Source organism: Siniperca chuatsi, linkage group LG7 (assembly GCF_020085105.1).
Source record: "Siniperca chuatsi isolate FFG_IHB_CAS linkage group LG7, ASM2008510v1, whole genome shotgun sequence".
Classification (NCBI taxonomy): Eukaryota; Metazoa; Chordata; class Actinopteri; order Centrarchiformes; family Sinipercidae; genus Siniperca; species Siniperca chuatsi.
Window position 1 is genome coordinate 11492409 of NC_058048.1, and position 21394 is coordinate 11513802.

At 40.1% G+C, this 21394-nt stretch overlaps 1 protein-coding gene across 4 annotated transcripts in view; it reads left to right on the forward strand.

Moving 5' to 3' along the window:
* The window catches only part of lekr1 (leucine, glutamate and lysine rich 1), a 76127-nt gene that overhangs the window by 26702 nt on the left and 28031 nt on the right, over nucleotides 1-21394 (forward strand). Inside the window, exons 4-7 of one of the 4 annotated variants that reach the window (XM_044203176.1) lie at nucleotides 8118-8195; nucleotides 11880-12043; nucleotides 15544-15579; nucleotides 19430-19511. In XM_044203176.1, coding sequence (XP_044059111.1) covers nucleotides 8118-8195; nucleotides 11880-12043; nucleotides 15544-15579; nucleotides 19430-19511 — 360 coding nt within the window. Of the gene's footprint in view, nucleotides 1-8117; nucleotides 8196-11879; nucleotides 12044-15543; nucleotides 15580-18128; nucleotides 18207-19429; nucleotides 19512-21394 lie in introns of all 4 variants that reach the window. The other 3 variants (XM_044203175.1, XM_044203177.1, XM_044203178.1) reach the window with 3 other exon arrangements.

Sequence of the window (21394 nt, forward strand, 5' to 3'; positions counted from 1 at the left end):
GTGATTTTGAATGCAGCCAGTGTCTGCATGTACTCTACTTTCTGCTAACAATCCCACAGTGCAATTTATAGGTGTGAAAATTAAAGTTACACTCACTTAAATGACACAAAATGATGATGATATATAAGTGTCCAAAATCTTAATTTAGTGCTCGCTACAAAGTAAACTACTTTGAGTGTCTGTTATATAGGAGTGAAGAAGGGAGGGCATGGCAGAGATGACAGAAGAGGTCAGTGACATACAACAGGCAATGGGGAGAATGATGAATACTAAAATTAAGAACTGGTAGAAACCATGACAGCAAATATATAGATAAATACATATATTTAAATACATATATATACTGTATGTTTGTGTTTATGTTGGGCAATATATAACAAGAAATTGCAGTATAGAAATGTCAAGCCAGGCTTAAACATAGAGCATGGATTAGTTCATAGCGGATATTCTGCTTTAATTTTTTCAGCGGTTGTGTGTGCGTGAATGTGTAGGCTCAAGCTCATATGGCTTGCTGGGTTTCAGGTTGTCCGTATGTTGTTATGTGTATGGTAGACTGGCAAGCCAATCCACTGTCTGGTCTAATGTAAGCTTATCATCTCTCTCATACACTGCCTCTTCACTAAGTCAAAAACACACGCAAACACAGACAAAAACAAACACATGCTGTGCACAGTTGTGCTCTGGAGCCTTTGGGCCAAGCATGGTTCAGGAGGTCAAAGTTCAGTCAGGGATACTGATGCACGGCACAGTGATGTGTGAGAGGCCAGCATGGACTAACAGCAGTAGATTCTTTCTCAGTCTTTCTTTGTGTCTTTCTGTGCCTGTCTTCTCTCTCTCTCTTGCTTTATCTATCTGCCATCTTAGATGCTTTTATCATTTGCCTTATCTCTCTTTATATATCTCAATGTTCATTTGTGTTCAAATATGCAATATTTCTTTTTTCAATTGAATGAAATATCTTATTATAATTCAGTCTTCTACCTTCTTCACATGTTTACAAACTAATTTGCTTTTTAATCACGCTCTTTCACTCTCCTCTCTTTTTCTCTCTGTTGATCCCTAAACACTTACACCAGCAATTTGCCAGTACTTTGCTGCAATTGTACACCATCACTCACACAGGTGGTAATGAACAGATTAAAAGGCAAAAGAAGGAGAGAGAAATAGGGAAAGATGTCATGCGAGTGGGAGTTAATGAGGATGTTCTGAATGGCTGGCTACACAGCAGGAGTGTGACTCTGTTGTTATGTGAGACGCATGTATGATTGACGGCCCTCCCCTCCCTTTCTGAGAGACTTAATACAGCTTTTGTTGGGAGATTATGCAATTTACCATAAGAGGACAATAGATTTTACACAGTTTTTAGCCAGCAGGTACTTAAACAAAGTTTCTGGCTTTTCCGATACTGCTTTTGGACTTGAGCCAGTTTTTTATTAACACAGTTTTGATTAGAGATCCTTATACTGACCTACAACAACCAAACCCACACACACAGGTTGTCCTCTTCTTTTCTTGATATGCCATCGCTTTCTTCCTATATCTGATTTAGCTGTTTGATCCTGTGCTAATCTGATAGGAAGAGAGAAGTGATTGTGGTGTATGTAGCGGGAGAGCCTGACTGGTAGCTTGATAACAACACACTCTCCATACAAACCAAACCTGATCGAACTGTCACCTGTCAAACAGCATGTGTGTTTGTGACATGAGGAAAGCAAGGTGAGAAGGGCAGTAATGTGCAAAGTGCAATTAAATCTGATTTTGTCACCTGCTAGACAAGATCAAACACAGATGAGCTGGAAGACGGGGGTGAAGAGAAATAGAAATAGACATATACAATGTTCACGTCACATTAGAGTCATCCTTATATATCAGTTTATGATTTGTAAATACCATTCATGTCAACATTCCAGTTGTAATTTTGACTTTGAATCTTCTTTCTTAAAAATATCCAACTTGGTGCCAACATTTCTCAAAGGCAAATAGACAAAAGAAGGCAAAAGAATGTCTCACATTATCCATCAATCAAGATAACTACACTTAACTGTTAAGATAGTAATGCAATGTACCTGGTAAATGTACACTATTATTCATCCCCACATGTGCAAAACTGCCTATGGATCATCAACACATTACTATTGATTGATTTTATAGGTCAGCTGTAGACATGAGGTTTCTTATTCTTATTATATTTTGAAATGAAGTTTAGGTCAGAGTGTGTAACTACTCCCAGATTCCAGTGCAAAGCAACACCCTGTCTACACAGAATGCGTTTCAAAGGCGTTCAACTCACACGCATCTTATGGAACAGATATGCTTTTATTTTGATCAATACAGGACTGAAGCTTCTGCTTTTACACTGATGATGTGCTGCTCTTGCTACAACATTAATCAACATTTCATATCATATGCTGTTCACCTCATTTTCAAGTTGTAGCTACAGGCTGTGAACATTAAAAACAGTTTTTTATCATTTCAGCCAACAAACAGTGATTACAGAGTTCTTAACTTTAAAAGTTAAATCGAATTAAATTTGATAAGGGAATCAGAAGGATTCAGACTTTGATAAATGGATTAGATACTGGATTTGGTATCAATAAAATGCAATCGAACCCCAACCCTACACTTGGCATAGGTTGTCATCACAGTTTGAGCCTTCTCAAATACACCCATATGGTACGCTTTGTCTTTCTGTCTCTATATTTCATTAGCTGGGTAATCTGTTGAATGTCATTTACATGTCAATCAAAACTTACCAAGGGGAAACTTTCCAAGGGGTAAAAACTAGCCCTTGGTAAAGAAACTGATTAACAGGAATGGACAGACAGAGCTCATCTAACTGACGACAGGTTGAAACATATCATGTAACTTGTGCGCATGCTTATGGTGCAGTGGAGAAGTGTCTGGGAATTTGATACGCTCTGCTGGCTTCCCCTTGTCTGGTCTCAGTCTTGATCCAAACAGTGTGTCTGGGGTGTGAGACTGTTTGCATCTGTACCCGACTGTGTGTGTGTATTTGTCTGAGCGTGTGTGTGTGTGCATGCGCCTGCACACACTTGTATACACCTGCATTGGGTCGGATAATCACTCTTGCGCACAGTAACAAAAATTAGATTTGGCAGTTATGAAGAATGAATCATAGAAATGTGTGAGAGCACATACACACGCACACACACACACCTGGAGCTGGATTGTAACAGTGATAAGACGACTTGCAGGTGGGAGAGCGGGAGGAAAGGAGAGACAAATGATGGATGACAAATAGAAAGGCATCCATTTGTAACAAGGAAGTACTTTATGGCAAATTAGTTATGTACTCATGTGGTTTTACTTCAATTTCTGGTTTCCATTAGCAACCACAGAAATAATACACAAATCACTATACTATTTCTCCCCCTCTGTATGTGTGTGTGTGTGTGTGTGTGTGTGTATGTGTTAGGTAATATGTCAAGTATACTATGTACAGAATCAAACAGCCTTCAAAGCCAGCATGTGAGGTATTAGCACAGATCCAACTTCAAGTTCACATTACCACATCAAACAGACAGACTAACACACACACACACACACACACACACACTACTGTGTCTGTGTTGTGTGTAATTTAGTTGCATTGGAGGAGAACTCTCCCTGGTAGAAGATGACCTCTATTCAGCTCTAATGGTGACTCAACTTTACTGTGGGGCTCATGACAACAATATAAACAAAAACAACAATATTAATGCACACACACACACACACTCACAATATGACAAAGTTTATTTGGTAATCAACAATAACATGTTGGAACAGTAGCATAGCAACCCACACATACAAATGAAACACAGAGATGTGTTGCTTTTCTGAATTTGAATTAAAATTGACAAGCTGGAGGACACATGCATTTTCATATCCTTCGAGTTAATTCAGTTAGCCATAATATGATATCATTGTTTGTGCTTGTACTTTGTACTTGTGTGTATGTACTGTATATGTGTGCGCATGTGGGCTATTTTGATGATCACAATCATTGGCCTCCCTGACATGGTTACCAGATAACTTGAAAACAAAATATATACAGACAGGTGTTGCACTACACACACACACACACACACAGTAAACAACAGTAAAGGATTATGGTTAATTGATGAGGCATTGATCTAATTAAATTGCTTAATGTTTTCATCAGAAAATGTAACCAGCCCAAGCCCAAAATGTTTCTAAAATCAGCTTTTTGATTTTAGAAACATTTGAAAGCTGTACATACACTCTGTGTGAGTTAGTGTGTGTGAATGTATTTGTCTTTGGGGCGTAGGTGTGTTACGTTCTGTTTGTGCTCCTTTTTTGGTCAAAGTAAAATGACTTTTAGCTTTGAATGCCCTGCCATGGTGTCGATCAAAACGCTCTTTTAACTCACACACATGCGCACACACAGTGGGCGAACAGATGACACTTTGATATGGGGAAGCTTTTATGTCACTTCTTATAATGACAGAAAATGCCTGCACACACACACACACACACACACACACACATAAATATGCGACCACATTTACACTGACTTGCACTCAAGTTATTGCTTAATAGCTTTATATCAGACTCACCCTGACCAATGTCAAAAGGCCTGGAACAGTAAATGCTTGTCAATCATTTCAAGGTAAATACCAGCGTTACAGCTCCAGTGTGTGATCACTGTTGAGAGATGGTCTCTTGTGGCTGAACAAGGAATTACACCAAATTGTTTTGGCTGTTTGTTTTGAGGGCACCACTGATGATTCCCAGTAAAAACTGCACCTTCTGTGGTTGTGTTTCTAGAAAAATAATAATAGATAAAATGGTAAAATGTTGTTGTACACATTGATACTCACACAGTAAACTAGTAAATGCAAGAAATAAAACATCACAAACATTTAAAGACGGGCCTTGAAGCTATTATTTGTAGATGTTGGTTGATTTGCATAATCTACTAGGAGAAGGATGTCCCAAAGTTAAAGGCCAGCAATAGCAAAATTACAATCACCCCAGTACTAAAACTAGGATAAACAGACATAATAACACAGTACGTTTTGTACACAGTCTGGGGCTTAAAATAAGCTTACTAGGAGAAGTTAAGTTTGGCTTTGTTATGTTGACCTTCAGTCCAAATCTCTGAAAATATGAAGGAGCACGAAACTAAAAACTGACTCATACACACTCAAAAAAGAAAAACGATTTGACTTGGTAGGTCACGATAACACTGTGGCTGGCAGATCATGTGTGTGCATGACTGTATTGCGTGTCCTGTGTGTGTGTGTGTGTGTGTGTGTGTGTGTGTGTGTGTGTGCAAGTGTGTATAACATGTCCTCATGAGGCAGTTGATTTGGGCTGCTGGTAGGGGGTACTCTAATCTGGCACGCACTCACTGGCACTGCGCTACCTAGTTATTCCACTGACAGCCACTGCCCTGGGAACAGGAGCTCAAGCTCACGCACACAAAGCACACACAGATTCGTATTCAAAATACACACAAAATTCACACACTCACGCAAACACACACCCCCCTCTCTAGGCAGTGTTCTTTCTGATCTCGCTTTGGGACTGGTGGGGACAGATGGGTGAACAGTGGGAGTCTGGGCTGCCATCACTCGAAAAGCAAAGGCATGCACGCACAAATACACACGTTTCACACACACACACACACACACACACGGATACAAACACACACAGGATCACAGGCTCACCCAGACTTGGTCAGAAAGTGGCATACATACAGACAGGCTAAAATACACAGTAAAAAGTGTAACTTGCTCTGTCTCACACACGCACACGCACACACACACACACACACACACACACACACACACTGACAGGATCACTAGAAACATGCACACTTGCTCAACCCATTCTCACCACTCTGCTCTCAGCATCGCTACTGTACACGCAATTCATTAAGAGAAAACAGGGATTTTTATTTGACAAGGATGGTCTCTTGCAAATAAGCATCTTTCAGTTCAGGGCAAAATAGCAGCACGAATATATTACATGAACAAACACAGAACCGACATTTATAGAGAAAGAAAAAGAGGACATATATACAAGATATTTAAACAAAAAAACATACCATTTCTCAACAAAGAAATAAAATTATGCATTAAAACAATTGTCAATTTCAGTCCCGAAAATGCTCACTCTTGCACACACATACACATATAAACTGCGATTTTGCACATCTGTTATATATCACAAATCAGAATGCAACCAACAGAGCATGATCCTATTCTACAAATAAGACTGCTGCTCTGTGACTGCTTCTTCTCACTTGGATGATCACTCTTGACCTTTGGGAGCAATATGTGGTGAAGAGAATCTAAGCTGAAAGGCCCACTTACTAGTGATTCTGAGCTTTTATCTGTATCTTCATTCAGCAAATGGAGCTGGCTCAGATGTCATCACATGACCTAAATGTGATAACAAGTGGTCATATGTAGCAGTTGAAAGCTCTGAATCACTTGGACCTTTAAGCTTGGATTCACTTTTCCAGGCTGATCATGTGTTTTGGGGTCACTAAAGTAGCAGTATTTAGATAATGATGCCAGTGAATTCCCCACTGTAGTAAAAATGGACAGGAGTAAGTGAAATACTTATCACCATGTGTACACGTCTTTCTGTTGACTTTGTATGTGTCCTTGACATAGCGTGTCAACACAACTGACATTGTTACTTCAACCCGGCAAGCAGGACCAGGCTATCTATGTAGCTAGATTGCCCACTGTCTATTCGGCAGTTGGCGTAGCATGAGATATTTTGAATATAACTTGGCCTACAACACCAACCGAATATGACATGGCTGGAACAACAGCATAAAGTTAGACTCTTTCAGTTGCTTGGAATTGTTCTGCATTTCCTAGATAGATAATTTTAAAACGGCTGCCTTGCTCAGCTTTAGGGTTAACCACGCACTGGCAACTTATATAGTTAACCATATCATAGTTCAATATAATGTTATTTCAGATCAGTAAAGTGTAAGTTCACCACAGAGATTCGTCCGCGCAAGACAACAAATCACATGAGCTCCTGCGCATCATACGGGAATCACTAGCATCAGTATCTTGGAAACATCTCTCCTAAACCGTCAAATTGGCTTGCCTCACGTTTGTTTCTAAAGTGCTGCCAAAAAGCAGAAAATCCCCTGGCAGGATCACTGCATCTCATTGAAATTACATTTCTTGATTAAGCTTTGTTGGTCATGATTATTACCTGTCTGGTTTTAGTCTCTATTCGTCTAGTCTACTCCTTGTAATACTTACTGCTCATTATGTTTATTTCTCTCTCTGTCTGGCTGTCAGTACTTTTGTCAGTGTTTTAGGAAAGAACAGGATGTGTTGTCTCTGTTTTCTAAGTGTCCAGGTCACACAATCTGACTGTTTATGTGTCTTGTTGGATTGCTCTTTGCTGGAATCTGTCTGTCAGATTGGATTGCTCCTGTCTGGAATCAATCAGGCTGAAAGGTCTGCTGAAAGGCAGTGCAGAGTAAGGCTTCGTCCAAATACCCACACCTGCGGTATTTGCAAGTATTCAAGAGCATGTCGTAAACTTCTTCATGTTGGTCATAAAACTAGCTTATGGACGCATTGCCGCCAATAACTACATGTTGGTATTCAGTGCTCAACACTGCAAGTTTGGGTAATGGATATAGGGACAGACACTAACTCTTCAGTCTGGTATCATGTTTGTACCTCCAAGCTACTCTGAAGATCTTTAGCTCTTTGAAAGTAATTCAGTTACTTTCTTCTTTCCTCTTCAATTGATCCTATTTTGGACTTCAATCCCAATAAGTCTTTGTCTTTATGCTTTGCTGACTCTGCTCAAATTTAAATAATAATTTATTATGTTTTACATGATCTGAAACAAGAGAAGATGAACTGGTGAGGGGACCCCATCTCTTTATATCAGTTACCTCTGAGGATCATTTTAATTTTTCATCTCATTCCATTTCATCATGATCACCCTCTCCTCTCTGTCATTAAAATTGCATCATCTATAAGCTAATTTTACCCCATGGGAGTACAGTGGCATTACTTTAGGCTTAGGGTCTCTAATGAGTGAATATTGCTCACGACTCTTCACCGTCATTCTTCCACTCTCCTCTTCTTCCTTGACAGGCTGGCGATAGCAGCTTCCACAAAGGAGGAGGCAGGGCAGTTACTTGGAAAAGAGAAGCAGCGAGGTGAAACTCTCAGGTAAGGAAGTAACCAGAGAGAGACGAGACAAAGCAAGATAAAATGACAGGAGAGAGTGGGGGTAGGGCTACGTGATAAAGGTTTAGTAAAGCCAAAGCAGGGTGGAGATGAAACACAAAAAGAAAAGATGGGGAAAAAACAGAGCATCACTCTGATTGGCTGTCAGCTCCTTGACCAGATGCACGGCAGGAAGGCCAGGGCAGATGGGAAACAACTGTGTGAGATGATAGAGGGAAAACAATAAAAGAGAGAATGGAAAAAAAACGAGGAGAGAAGGTTAATTCAGCTGGCCCACTGGTTATTTCCTGGAAATAAAGAGAGAGATTGAAAGTCGAGAGCAGTTAGTGACAGGAGAGGAGCAGAGGAGAGAGGTGGAGGAGAAGAGAGTGGGAGGGAGCAGATGAGATGTCAGGGGGAAAAAGTGCTTTTCAATCAGGGTGCTGACATTGAATGCTGCTAAATGAGTAAACCATCGGGTGAGCAAATGTATGCAGTCTCTTTCTCTCTGTTTTTCACTATCTTAGCCTTATCACCGATGACAGATCTGGCTCATATCTGTTCCTCCATTTGGTGCTGTCAGCCTTATGATTTATGTCATCTGACATTATAAAACTGGCTCTCATGACAAGCAGTGCCCATGCTCTCCTCCACTCTGCACGCACACACACACACACACACACACACTTTCTCTCTCTCAGGCACCATGGAGCAGCTCAAAGTCTCCCCTTATAAAACCATCTCGGCTCGTCTCTGACTCCGTTCATTTTTGATCACCTAAAGCCACAAACCCTGAATACGAAAAACAACAACCACTCAAACCCTGCTGAGCTCTCAAAAACTGTCACATCACTCTGCACGCAGGACCCAGCCGTTTTCATGATGTGTGCACCCACATGTGTGTGTGTTTAAGAAAATAGGAAACTGTTCAGTGTGCTCTCACCCACATGTTTCTTCAAAAGTGTTCTTGGAATAACAGAATGTTCTATTCCAGCGCTCTAGTTTTCCATGTCCGCACTTTGCGTTGGTTTGTGACTTGATTGTGCGTGTGTGTGTGTGTGTGTGACTTTGTGAGCTGCGCTAGTGATCTTTCATGTTGCTCAAAGTGCTTTTCGTCTGAACATATTTCTTTGAGAGTGAGAGAGATGGAGGAGTGAGAGGGAAAGGGAGAGTGCTGTAAAACACGGCTGTGCCCTTTTTTAAGGACGTTGTGGTTACATCAGTCCTCAATTTCCCTCTATCTCATATATTCAACTTTTTATTTCTTTTATGTTTTTCCTCCTTTTTCTCTCTATTAATGATAATTTTCTCTTTCTATCTGTCATTCATTCCCTACATTTGTGGAAGCCAATAAATGAGAAAATAACTGAGTTCATAACAATTCATGCGCTGTATAGTCTGCAAGTCTGCAGTATAGTCTGCAAGAGAGCTTCAGTCACAAATTTGTAAGAGGGGATTTGCATTTTTATGTGAGTAAGGACAGAATTGTGAGAATTGTGTAACAAGGGGAATTGTGTAACTGCTTTTGAGCAAGCAATAAGGCTTCTCTCGCTCATAATTATTAGCTGTTTAATCTTACTTTGAATACAAGATCAAACTGATGAGCAGAGTGTAATCTGTTGAGTTTGACCTGGATGTGAAGTGTCTTCCTGTTTGACTCCTGTCAAAATAAAAGGTAGTACAGTGGTGCTTTTAAACCATCATGGTTTTGGGACTTGAGTTTAGTCATTTCCTGTTTTATTTTGTAATACTCACCTCTCCTCTTGTGTTTTGTACTTCACTTCCTGCCTTTGTGTTATTTCCCTCAAGTTTTGATTGTCTGCCCTGCCCTGATTAGTTTCACCTGTGTCTAGTTATCTTTCCCTTACCTGTGTATTTAGTACATGTCTTCACTCTGCCAGTCATCAGGTTGTCTGTGTTTGCGCTGTATTCTTGCTTGTGTTACTTGTACTATTCCGGTTTGTTTTTAGTTCTTGTACTTCTGCTTTGTTCTTGGATTTTTGCTTCAGCTTTTTTTTTTTTTTTTAAATTACAGCTTGCTTTTTGCTTATTTGATTCTGCCTGCCTGGAGTCCTGCATTTGGGTCCTTTTGCATCATTATAACACAAATGGAGAGACAAAGAAATGTTTGGTGTCAGTATTTTTGTTCATCAAAATCTGTTGACACAAAATTGTTTCATATGTTGGCAAATCAATTAATTTTAAGCAGTATGGCAGAGTCAATTTGCTGCCGTTCTAGTTGGTTTGTGTGTCCACCGATCCCGTGACCAGAGTGTCTCAAGTGTTGTTCTTTTTTCCCACTCAACTATTTTAAACAGCAGCAATACAACACAAAGTTACAGACAGGACATTCAATACAGAGACAAAATATAACACATCATAAAAGTGATAAGTGCAAAATTGCACAAAGTGGTAGTCAGATTTTAAAACAAGAGCAAACCCCCACAGATGCTCTCTCCAGATTTCTTAAAAGTAGTTTAAAATCCCCTAAGGGGATCATGCTGCACAGCTTCAGTTCCTGCTGTAGCGTGTTCCAGGTTGAGGGGGCAGAGTAGGAGAAGGAAGTCCTTTGTGCACCGGGTCCATTTTTGCCAGAGCAGCTCAAGTCTCTGAAGTGTGACATTTATTTGTAAATGTATATAAATGCCTGTATATAGCGGCAAATTACTTAACAATAATTAGCGCACCAGGAACTTGACACAGCCGGACCATGTGGCCATTCGGCTTAAGACATGATTCCATCATCCGGATGTGGGCGTGTCCTATTGAAGCTTGCTAGTCAAACATGGTTGAAATCTCAAGTGCTCAGAATCTGCCAAAACACCTCGAGAAAAATAAGAGTGAACATAGAAACGAGCACACACAGGATCAGGATTGCACGTAAAAAAAAAGATCCTACTCTTAGGAATCTGTGTCTGTACGCTCTCAAATGTTGACTTGCAGACTGAATTTGTTTTGTGCTGGCTCAGGTCTTGTGTGTTGTTTATATACTTCCACATATATCTGTCTCACATATTTAAATGTCATGGAAATGAACTGACAGACTGAAATACTACACAAAATGTGTAATTGAGACTACCATGTGACTTTCTAAGCCTTGACATATACAGTATTTATTAACAACTGGGCAAAACCCTTTGCAATGAAAGAGCAGCTGCATTTTTAAAAAACCTTGCTCTATCCAGGCAGTGTTGTCCCAGTACGTGAAGTATGCTCTTTTCCAGAAATGCTCTGCTTCAAAAGCCCACAGCTACACACATTCACACCAGGGAGCAGTAACCACAGTCTTCTGCTCTTACACTCTGATAAACACCTCTGGAGCAATTAGGGATTAAGAGTCATAGTCAAAGTATTTGGTAAGGAGGGAGAGAGAGTAGCACGAAGAATTTCCCTGCCAGTTTAGGATTCCAAGTACAGTCTTTCCGAGCCACACCTTTAATGGCTAATGTCGTCGTATTCACACACTTGTCACTTTAACAGCATTTGTTAACAGCTACCTAGGTAGCTGTTAACAGTACTGTCTCAATCTTTATGTGACAGCTCCCATAATGTTCAGATATTTTAGCCAATCTGTGACATAGCTATTAAATACTGTCAATTTACTTGAGACAAAATATTAAATGCTCTCCTGGAGTTTTGTTCAAACTGAATTTTCAAGCTGTTATTTTGTGTGTTTGTGTGTGTCAGAGGTGTGTGTGTGCGGCAGCAGCAGGCCCTGCGAGCGACTCTCTTGGCGCTCCGCTCCTCTGGCAGTGAGCTCACAGATGTACGGGGTTTCCTCAGCCAGCTGATGGGGGCCTGGCAGGCCTTCAAATCTCAGCTACTGCAGCACAGCACACAGGTGTTCTCAGGTAACACACACATACACATTAACGCACACACACACCAATATAAGCTTCACATTTTAAGGAAGTATAAACAGATACAGTGAGAGAGAAACAGAGATTCAGATGTATAAGGGTAATTTCTGTGTATTTAATTACAGCGCAGGGGCGGACATGAAAGAGAAATGTTGGGAAAAAAGGAGGCAAAGAGAGTTGAGCGAGTAATCATACAGCAGGAATAAATATTAGTTTTACTGCAGCGTGGACTCTTTAAGTTCTGAGGGCAGCACCCACAATGGATGACTATAATATGTGTGTGTGTGTGTATATATGTATATTTACAGTCGCTACACAAACTCTTGTAACCTTTAAAGAGGATTTAGGCAGGAAGGAATGTGTGTGTGTTCATAAATTGATGAAACTTTTATAAACTTTAAAGCGAGTGTGAGGAACAGAACTGCAGGCTGTGTGTGTGTATGTGCTCATCGTTGACAGTAAATGCCCGATGGAGAGCTAACCTCCGGCTCACCTCATGGGTGGATCTTTTTCTCTCTGCTGCACGTTCCAAACAGCTGCTGGAGAATTTGATAGAGGAAGAGGAAGAAAAAGAAAGTAGTCTGCTGGTTGTGTTGATGCCGTGAGAGTATATGTTTGTTCAGTGACGTGAGCATGAAAGGCAGCTGCTGCACGAACCAACAGATGCACTAAAATACACACCCAGGAATGCACACACACACACAGACACACACGCATTTAAACACACATACACAGTACATATGGTCACAGGTTCTCCCAAACAAATCTACACATTCACATTCAGACACTTAACTTAGGGGTAATATTGTTCTTTATGTTGTTGTATGCTGTGTTTTGTTCTACATTAAGTTGCGTCTCGTCTCCCAAAAGTACTGTTAGTAGCACAGGCAAACACAATGCAGATTTGTTGGTAGTCCTGATGATGTAAATAATATAAAAATCTACCATTTTATTGCCTAGGTAGCGAAAATTGATGGTTTCGTGGCTTAGCATAAAATAAACAGTGTAATTCAACGTAGTTACATTTGATGGCCTACATTTCCTTTCACCATTCATATATATTTTAATCACGAAAAACAAAAACATTTCAGCATCATGTGGTTTGCATATGTGCATCAGATCATTTCAGTGACCAAATTCCAACAGCTGCAATGTGTTTTATTGTGATAAGTTAACATTTGAATCTTCATTTACTTATTTAGCTGCACTTTTGTCCCGCGTGTTTACAGGTCACAAAAGCACAAAGCAAGTGACAGTAATAATTAAGACCAACAAGACACAGTGCAGGACAAACAGGATACACAACAGGACATGTGAAACAAAACAAGACACAGCACATCCAGGGGGGCCAGATGAGCTACACATGACGCAGCACAGAGCATAACACTGGACCTATAGGACCCTAAACTGCATACAGAAATGGACAGAACTTACAGGGTCAGGACAGGACAAACAGACAACTGTTATCAGTATATTAATCAATGCATCAATATAGAGCTGCAACCAGCAATTATTTTCATTACTGATTACAGTAATTGCAGATTATTTTCTCAATAGATTAATTGTTTGGTCCATAAAATGTCAGAAAATAGTGAAAAATGGCCATCACAATTTAGCCCAGTGTGAGTGTTTTGTCCAACCAACAGTCCAAAACTCAAAGATATTCAATTTACAATCACATGAGCCGCCAATTCTCCCAAATGAGAAGCTGGAACCAGGGAATGTTGGGCATTTTTGCTTCAAAAATGAACAATCAATCAACTATCCAAATAGTAATCATTTAATGTTTAATAGTTGTGTGTATTTATGATCAGATCCTGCTATATGTCAGTGAAAATGTGCCTGAACCCGGCCAGAATGTTTGGCAACCCTTGGGCCTTGTTGGACTGAGTCGTACACCTCTTCAAAGCACACACCTTAGCCAGTCACCTGCATATGACTCCGAACTGATATGGGCGTTAGCTGGCAATTAAACTGTGCTACCTGTCTCTCAGCGTTCTGTGGTTAGCGCCAAACAGCAGAAGAAAGGAGAAGAAGAGGGGGAAAAAAGACATAAGGAGAGAAACATAAGGAGGTTGCCTAATGTGAACAGATGAATGTGGTTTATGGTTAGGTGGAGAAGAAGAGGGAGGAGACGAGGGAACAACCTCAAGGGGTGTGGAATTTTACAGAGAGCAAGACAAAGACGAGCACTGAGAGCAGAGGAAGATGAAAACATGATTACTTTGTTCATTTTGTGCAGATGTCAGCAGCTGACTCTTACAACTTGATGTGAAGGTGATGGACAGAGAGTTTTGAGAGTGTGGGAGTTTTCATTCAACACTTTGGAAAAGAGGATAGAGGGTTGACAGTGAAATTAAGGTGAAAGGTGTATGAATCTGTATGTGTGTGTGTGTACGTGTGTATGTGTATATGACCGATCCCTGAACCGCAGCCATCTGCCAACACCCTGGGCCATTCTTAGACTATATGGTATCTATTTCCCTGGAAGCCAAGTTTGTATGTGTGTGTGTGTGTGTGTGTGTGTGTTGATAGTGACAACAGCAACACAGAAGCATCAAATATGTTCTCACACAACTTGGCAAAGGGTTTTCCCTCCCTTCGTGAGCCTGTTCAGTACTGTCTCCACGTCTGTCTGTTAGCCCTGTAGTCTGACTATTGCCATACTAATATTGTCAAGAGTGAAGTAAATGTTCAGGTAGGAAATACCTGTGTTGCAACATGTATAAATCCTTGGAAGATGACATACAAACATCTACCAGCTGGAATCTGAAGTAGAGCTAAAATGAGTCACTATTACTGAGCCATCTCATACAAGACAAGTTTCTTTGTACATGTGGCACTATATTGTAAGTTTCTGGGAGGACAAATGGTAAAGTAATTCCATAATATTCTAGTTAAGTGAAAATAATCTTGAGGCTGTAACAGCTACACTCCTCTAGGTCTCTGCAATCCAGCACTTCCATGAGTTTTTTCCATGGTGCTGTGGTTTTGAAGTATTGCTTTTATTACGCTTAATAAACTAGGCAGACACCCAGAAATGCTTGTGGTACCCAACCACTTTGAATGAATGTGATATTATATTTATGTAGACTCTTGTTAGAATTCCAGGGTGCAGCTGTGTATGTGTGTAAATAGGTAACTGTAAAAGTAGCTGTAGATTACAGGACCCTCTAGTGTCACAGGATCATGTAGATTACTGTTACTTACAGCTAGCTCCTTATACGTTGCCTCATATTATGCAAATCCCAGCATAACTGGAGGCGCCGGGTGTCTATGTGTGCTTATGTTTGTGTGAGAGAGTGTGTGTGACCAATTTTTGTGAATTGCAAAATATTGTTAAAAATATGTTGAAATTAGTTAATTTATAGTCTATGTTACTGTGAAACATAGTAAATTGTGAGTGAAAATGCTCATCTGTTGTGTGTGGTACTGTATTTCTCCCCTTCTTTGAATCTACTTACATGGAAAACTGGCCAATGACATGAAAGAAGCTTTTAAAAATACAATGAAACTCAACAGAAACTGTAAGTATACCTTGTTCTTTTCACAGTTTATGTAATACTGAGATTTTTGTCTTTTTCATCTTGAATTGTAACATCTGATGGGTTTAGATTGACTTTAGCAATGAGTGTTTATTTAATAGTGTGCTCCTCTACCTATGGCAGTAGCTCATGCAGGAGAAAGTCCCTGGTGGTGAGCAGAGACAAAGCTAGTCTATTTAGCATCTCTTTTAAAGTTTTTATCTTGTAGATTGCTCATACAATGACCTTTTCTTCTTACTGTTGTGTAACATTGACACTGTACCCTTCAATATGCAACAGTTCACAAGAACCATCTGAGCACTACCTATTATATGATGCAGTATATTTGTTGGATGTTTTTTTAATTGGTACAGACATCTACAACCACCAAATTTGTGGTAAAACTGCAAAGAGTCTCTATGGATAAATGTTAATGCATGGATACCTGGCTAATTATGTTGATTATGTTTTGATTTGCCATAAATATCTGAAGTTATCAGAAATTCTCTGCACTTAAAACCTTCCCTGGTCTTAAGGGGGGCGGTCAATATGTCAAAGGGGAGGAACACACTAGTACATGTATTTTTTATGATTAAGCATGATTTATGCTGCTTATTACAGCTATGTACTGTGATTTGCTTTTAGAAAATGAAAATTCAATTAATTTCAATTTATTTATTTATATAGCGCCAATTCATAACAGAAGTTATCACATTGCACTTTTCCTATAGTGCAGGTCTAGACCATACTCTTTATAATATTATTTACAGAGACCCAACAAATCTCACCATGAGCAAGCACTTGGCGACAGTGGCAAGGAAAAACTTCCTTTTAACAGGCAGAAACCTCGGGCAGAACCAGACTCAATGGTGGGCGGCCATGTACTTTATCTGCAGCACTGCAAACAACCAGCCCAGTAACAATACTGTAAATGTGTTACAGTACCTTGGTGGCCAGCTGCCAGTAAGTTGCTGTAAAATTTGTCCTTGAGACACATAATAGAAGCACTATAGAGAAAGTCAGACGGCCGGTTTTCTTTCATTGCAAAGCCTTTCTGCTCCATCAAGTTATTTATACAGTTATTTCTGTTTGGACATGTCTGTTACTGTGTGTATTTGTGAGTGTTTCTGTGTGTGTTTTTGTGCTGCTTGTGTGTCTTTCTGCAAGTGGTTCTTTGTGCATGCAGTGTTGTGTGTTCTGTATTATAGTGTGTGTCTTTCTGAGTCTGTGTGTGTGAGTGAGAGTGTGTGTTGCTTTACCCTGGCAGACCTTGTCATGTCACAGTGACCACAAAGCAATTATCGGTGTATTGCCGCTTAGAGGAGGACCTCCTACACTCCCCTCTTCCTGCTGAAAGAGAGAGAGTAAGAGAGACAGAAGCAGTAGAGAGAGAAAACAGAGCCACAGAAAGAAAGAAGAAGAAATAGATGAAGAAAGACTAAGAGGAGAGAGACAGGGAAGAGAAGAACAAAAGAGAGTTAAACAATAAGAGAGAGTGAGGAAAACAAAGACTTGGAGGAAGAGAATGTCAGGCTGACATTGCTGGATCGGTTTGAGAGCGCTCCAGAGCCACAGCTACTGTGCCCTGCCACACCGCTCTGAAGGACCCTCACAGACAACTCTCAATATACAGTAGACACATACATGCACACACACACACACTCTCACACACAAATACAAACACTTAACACTTCTTTGACACACTCCACTACCCACACTGCTAGGCTATCGGCCATGCAAACAACTCAGCAGACACCCTCACAGAGCCTGTGTCTGCTTTTTTTTTTGTGACTGCATTTTTGCAGGGCAGGCTTCATGCATAGTACTTATACTAATGGTAATGCTAATGCTAATACTACTTCCTGGGAGAAACCGATTGATTTGCAGGCTTTAATTAATTAATTTAACGTTTTGACCAAATAACCAATTTTGCCATTGATCTTAACTCAGTTTCTCATGCAGAATATGTTGCAAATACCACAGAAATATAATGCATGGACCAGGCATTCTCTTTCATACCAATAACTCTGTCAAACAAGGGAGAGAAGCAATCAAACCCTGGGGGCCTCCATGACAAGTATGTTTGATGAATCCTTCATCACTTTTGGTGCACAGCAGTACTGTGTTTCAAACAATCCTGTTTAGACACTGATGGAAGACTGCAGCTGCTGCTGACATGCTGATTTTGTTACGCAGCCTGTGTAGACAACGTGTAATAACTTACTGTTTCTCTGGCAGTGGGGCAATTCAGAGTTTTTGCAAAGTAGATCTAATAAGGAATGAAGAATCAGCACAGATCTGTATTTAGACGACAAAAAATGTACACCATCCTCCCACAACGTAGTTCCACCCAGGGAACGCCTTTAACATAGAAACCAATATACAATCGAATGGTATCATACGCTCACTATTGTTATTTAGTGTTAACTATGATTATTACACTGATGTTGATGATTTTTATGATGATCATTACCTTTTTATGCCATTTTCTATGGTGTACAAGACATCCTATAGGAACAGTTCTTGTCTCTACTTGCTTTTAAATTCATCAGTGAAGCTGACCACTGATGAAGCTGATGAAGAAAATGGAGAAGTTGGTGATGATGTCGGTGAAGATAATGATAATAATGGTTGGTGATGATTATGACGGTCATGATTTGAGTCTCATTGTATCTATCTCACTTGAAAACAGAGGCCAGTATGCAAATATTTCTACTAAAGATATTTATGTATGGTGGTTCCAGAAAATAGTGCCGTGTCTTGAGTTATTCACTATTCAGACTTGGAACTTAAGTGCTTTTCTCTTGCGTGATATCCACTCCTGTCTGGAGTGCCTGGAGCTGCAGTAAGTCTAGCACTACATTCTGACAAGTTGTTGGCTTGACATAAGGCCTAAATATTGCAGTTAAGCATTTCTTCCAGGTCTGTTTTTTAATAAATGTATTCACCGGCCTAGAAACCTGTTATGTAAATTTGAATGTGCAGAACAAAATGACACCCCCTACCTTTGCAAGATCATAGCAGGTTCAGATTCAAGCAAGTAGAAATTAGCCATAGACAGTATAGCCGACAGCATGCTCACTCAGATGTCTTCTTATTTAAAATGTTTCCAAGAATTCTCATTTCTGTGTACACATTGTATCATAACTGTCATTGAAAATGAACAGACAGTGAAGGGAAGAACAGTGAAACAGTAGCAATACAGCAGCTACTTTGTATCAGACACACAACAACAAAGACTGCCAGACAGTGGTGTACTGTTTCATGGCTTCCCCTGAGCACAAATTCCCTCATACTCCCATCTTCTCAACTAACTCCCCTCCTTCTGCTCTTCCTCTCTTTATCCTTTTCAACTGCTTCCATATGTCTCAGTTTTCCACCCTGGGTTTCTTTTCAGCCCTACGGTTTTTGTCGCTCTTCCTCCTCACCTCTTTTTTGAGGTACTCTCGTGTTTCTTTCTGAAACTTTTTTCTTTCTTTTGTGTTCCTCCTCCTCCACCTCTTGTTTGTTTCCCCTTCCAATCTTGTCACTCTCGTGGGTAGTTTAATTTGGTGTATGGTTTCCTCCTTTGCTCAAGTGTGAAGTAACAATGTGGTAGAAAACTCTGCCTACTGTACCTGTCTGTCTCTTTTCGCCCCTCTCTCTCTTTCTGTAAATCATGCAGTGTAACAGCCTCTGGTGACAAGCCTGGCTTTGAGCCGGCATTATGTGCAGGCAAGCTTTTGTAAGCTTTTACAGCATCTTCAACGTGTCAAGTAAACTCAAATCTGTGTGTGTGTGTGTGTGTGTGTGTGTGTGTGTGTGTGTGTGTGTGTGTGTGTGTGTGTGTGTGTGTGTGTGTGTGTGTGAACAGTGCTGAGAGAGGAGCTGAAGCATTCCAGTGTGGAGTTTCAGAAAATGAGAGAAGAGAAAGAGCATCTAACTCAGCAGCTGATGTAGGTGTCTACAGTATGTGGTAAAACACACAAACACACACACTTATGAAAAACATGCACAGATGGGGACGCAGGTGGATCTTGGTATGTGGAATATGCCGGGTGAAGAACAGGTCACAGCAGGGCTTGGCTCTATGTATAATTTTTCTCAACCAATCAAAACCTTTTGAAAAGCCCCGCTACCGCCCAAACCAGGAAATGCTCATGTTCCACATACCAGGCCTGCTAAGCTGCAACAACAGAGGATTTGACTTGTATACACTCACACAAAGGTCTAGTCAGGGGTTTAGGACTTCAGAAAAATGATGCCCCTGTGGCTTTTAATAATATGCTGACGATGAAGCGCTATCATTTTCCCTTTTCCTTCCTCCTTGATACCTGGACCCACAGACACAAATATACACACACAGACAAACACTGACACACACATGCACAAATGCACCTATATATTCAGTAAATCGCATAAATCAGGGTTTTATCAAACCCCTAAATTCTCATGTGCCCCAGCCGCAGCAGTTGTGAAGTTGTCACGTAAATTTGAGTAAAGCTTATTTTATAGCCTTGTTAATGGCGTGGGTCTAGGGATGGTAATGTCAGTTGGTATGTCGGTTGGTCCACCACTCTGTACCAGACTGAAGTATCTCAACAGCTATTTGATGGATAGCTGTGGAATTTGGTTCACTCACTCATGTTCCCCTGAGGATGAATTGTAATAACTTTGGTGATCCCTTAAATTTGTAGCTAGCACATGGATTATATAGTAATTATGATATATTTAACATTTATCAAAAAGATATCAGTATATCAATCTAAATGTCCTTTGTTTTGGGTGACCCCATGTTGGGGTCTGACTCTAAGTTATGTTTCTAGTTTGGAAAAACAGACTAAAAGCCAATGTACTTCTTAAGCATAGAAGTACTTACTCCATTCACACAGTATGCAGTGTTTTCTCTGTAATGACTCTCTATCTGCTGTTATCACAAGCACAAGAATGCTTGAGCTGGTCACTGTTTAGGTCAAGTTTTGCCGTCCATTAAAAAAGTTTTATTTTTTAACTCTCACAGAATTCAAAATGGATAAATTATACCATATTTGGTCCTGTCCTGACATTGGTTTGCACTGTACAGTGGCAACTTTTTCAAATGTTTGCACATGTCCCACATTCTGACTTATGGTGTTATTTTTAAGCAACAGGGAATGCGTTTTAATCTTGTGATGTCATTCATAATATTTGAAAAATCAACCACTTCAAAAGTGCAGACACAGACACACAAATGGACAAACGCCCACATAAACACACACAAAAACACAAACATCACACACACACACAGGGAGTAAATGTTAAATGTTGCTTTTATCTGATAATCAGAACATTAAAGGACTACTTGACCTGACATAGTGCAGATGAAGAACTCATTTGTTCACTAATGTTTCCTCCCTCTCCCTCTATAACTTCCTCATCAGTCTCTCTTTCTCTCTCCCAAATGTTTTTGTCATAAACTTTGTTTTTGACCTTTAGAAGTTACTGATTTTGCTCTGCTTCTTTTTTTCGCTCTCTCTGTTTCTTTTCAGTTTCAAAGTGCTGTTACAGGAAAGACTATCTCATTCAGTATGTGTGGTGGAGTTGAATTTGTGTGTGTACATACATGACTTTTTGCAACATGTGTATGTGTAAAAGGGTAGTGTGTATGTGTAAGTGTGTGTGTGTGTCTGTCTCATCACTGGTTAGCAACACATACACTTTGTATGCAAAGAGACTAAAGATACATCTGGGTAAATGTGCAAAAAATATTGGCTATAACTTATATTTGAGCTTGTCATTGGTTTCAGAGTATTTAGTTTGTTTGTGCGTGACATAATCTTGGCATGTTGGTACAGGTCAG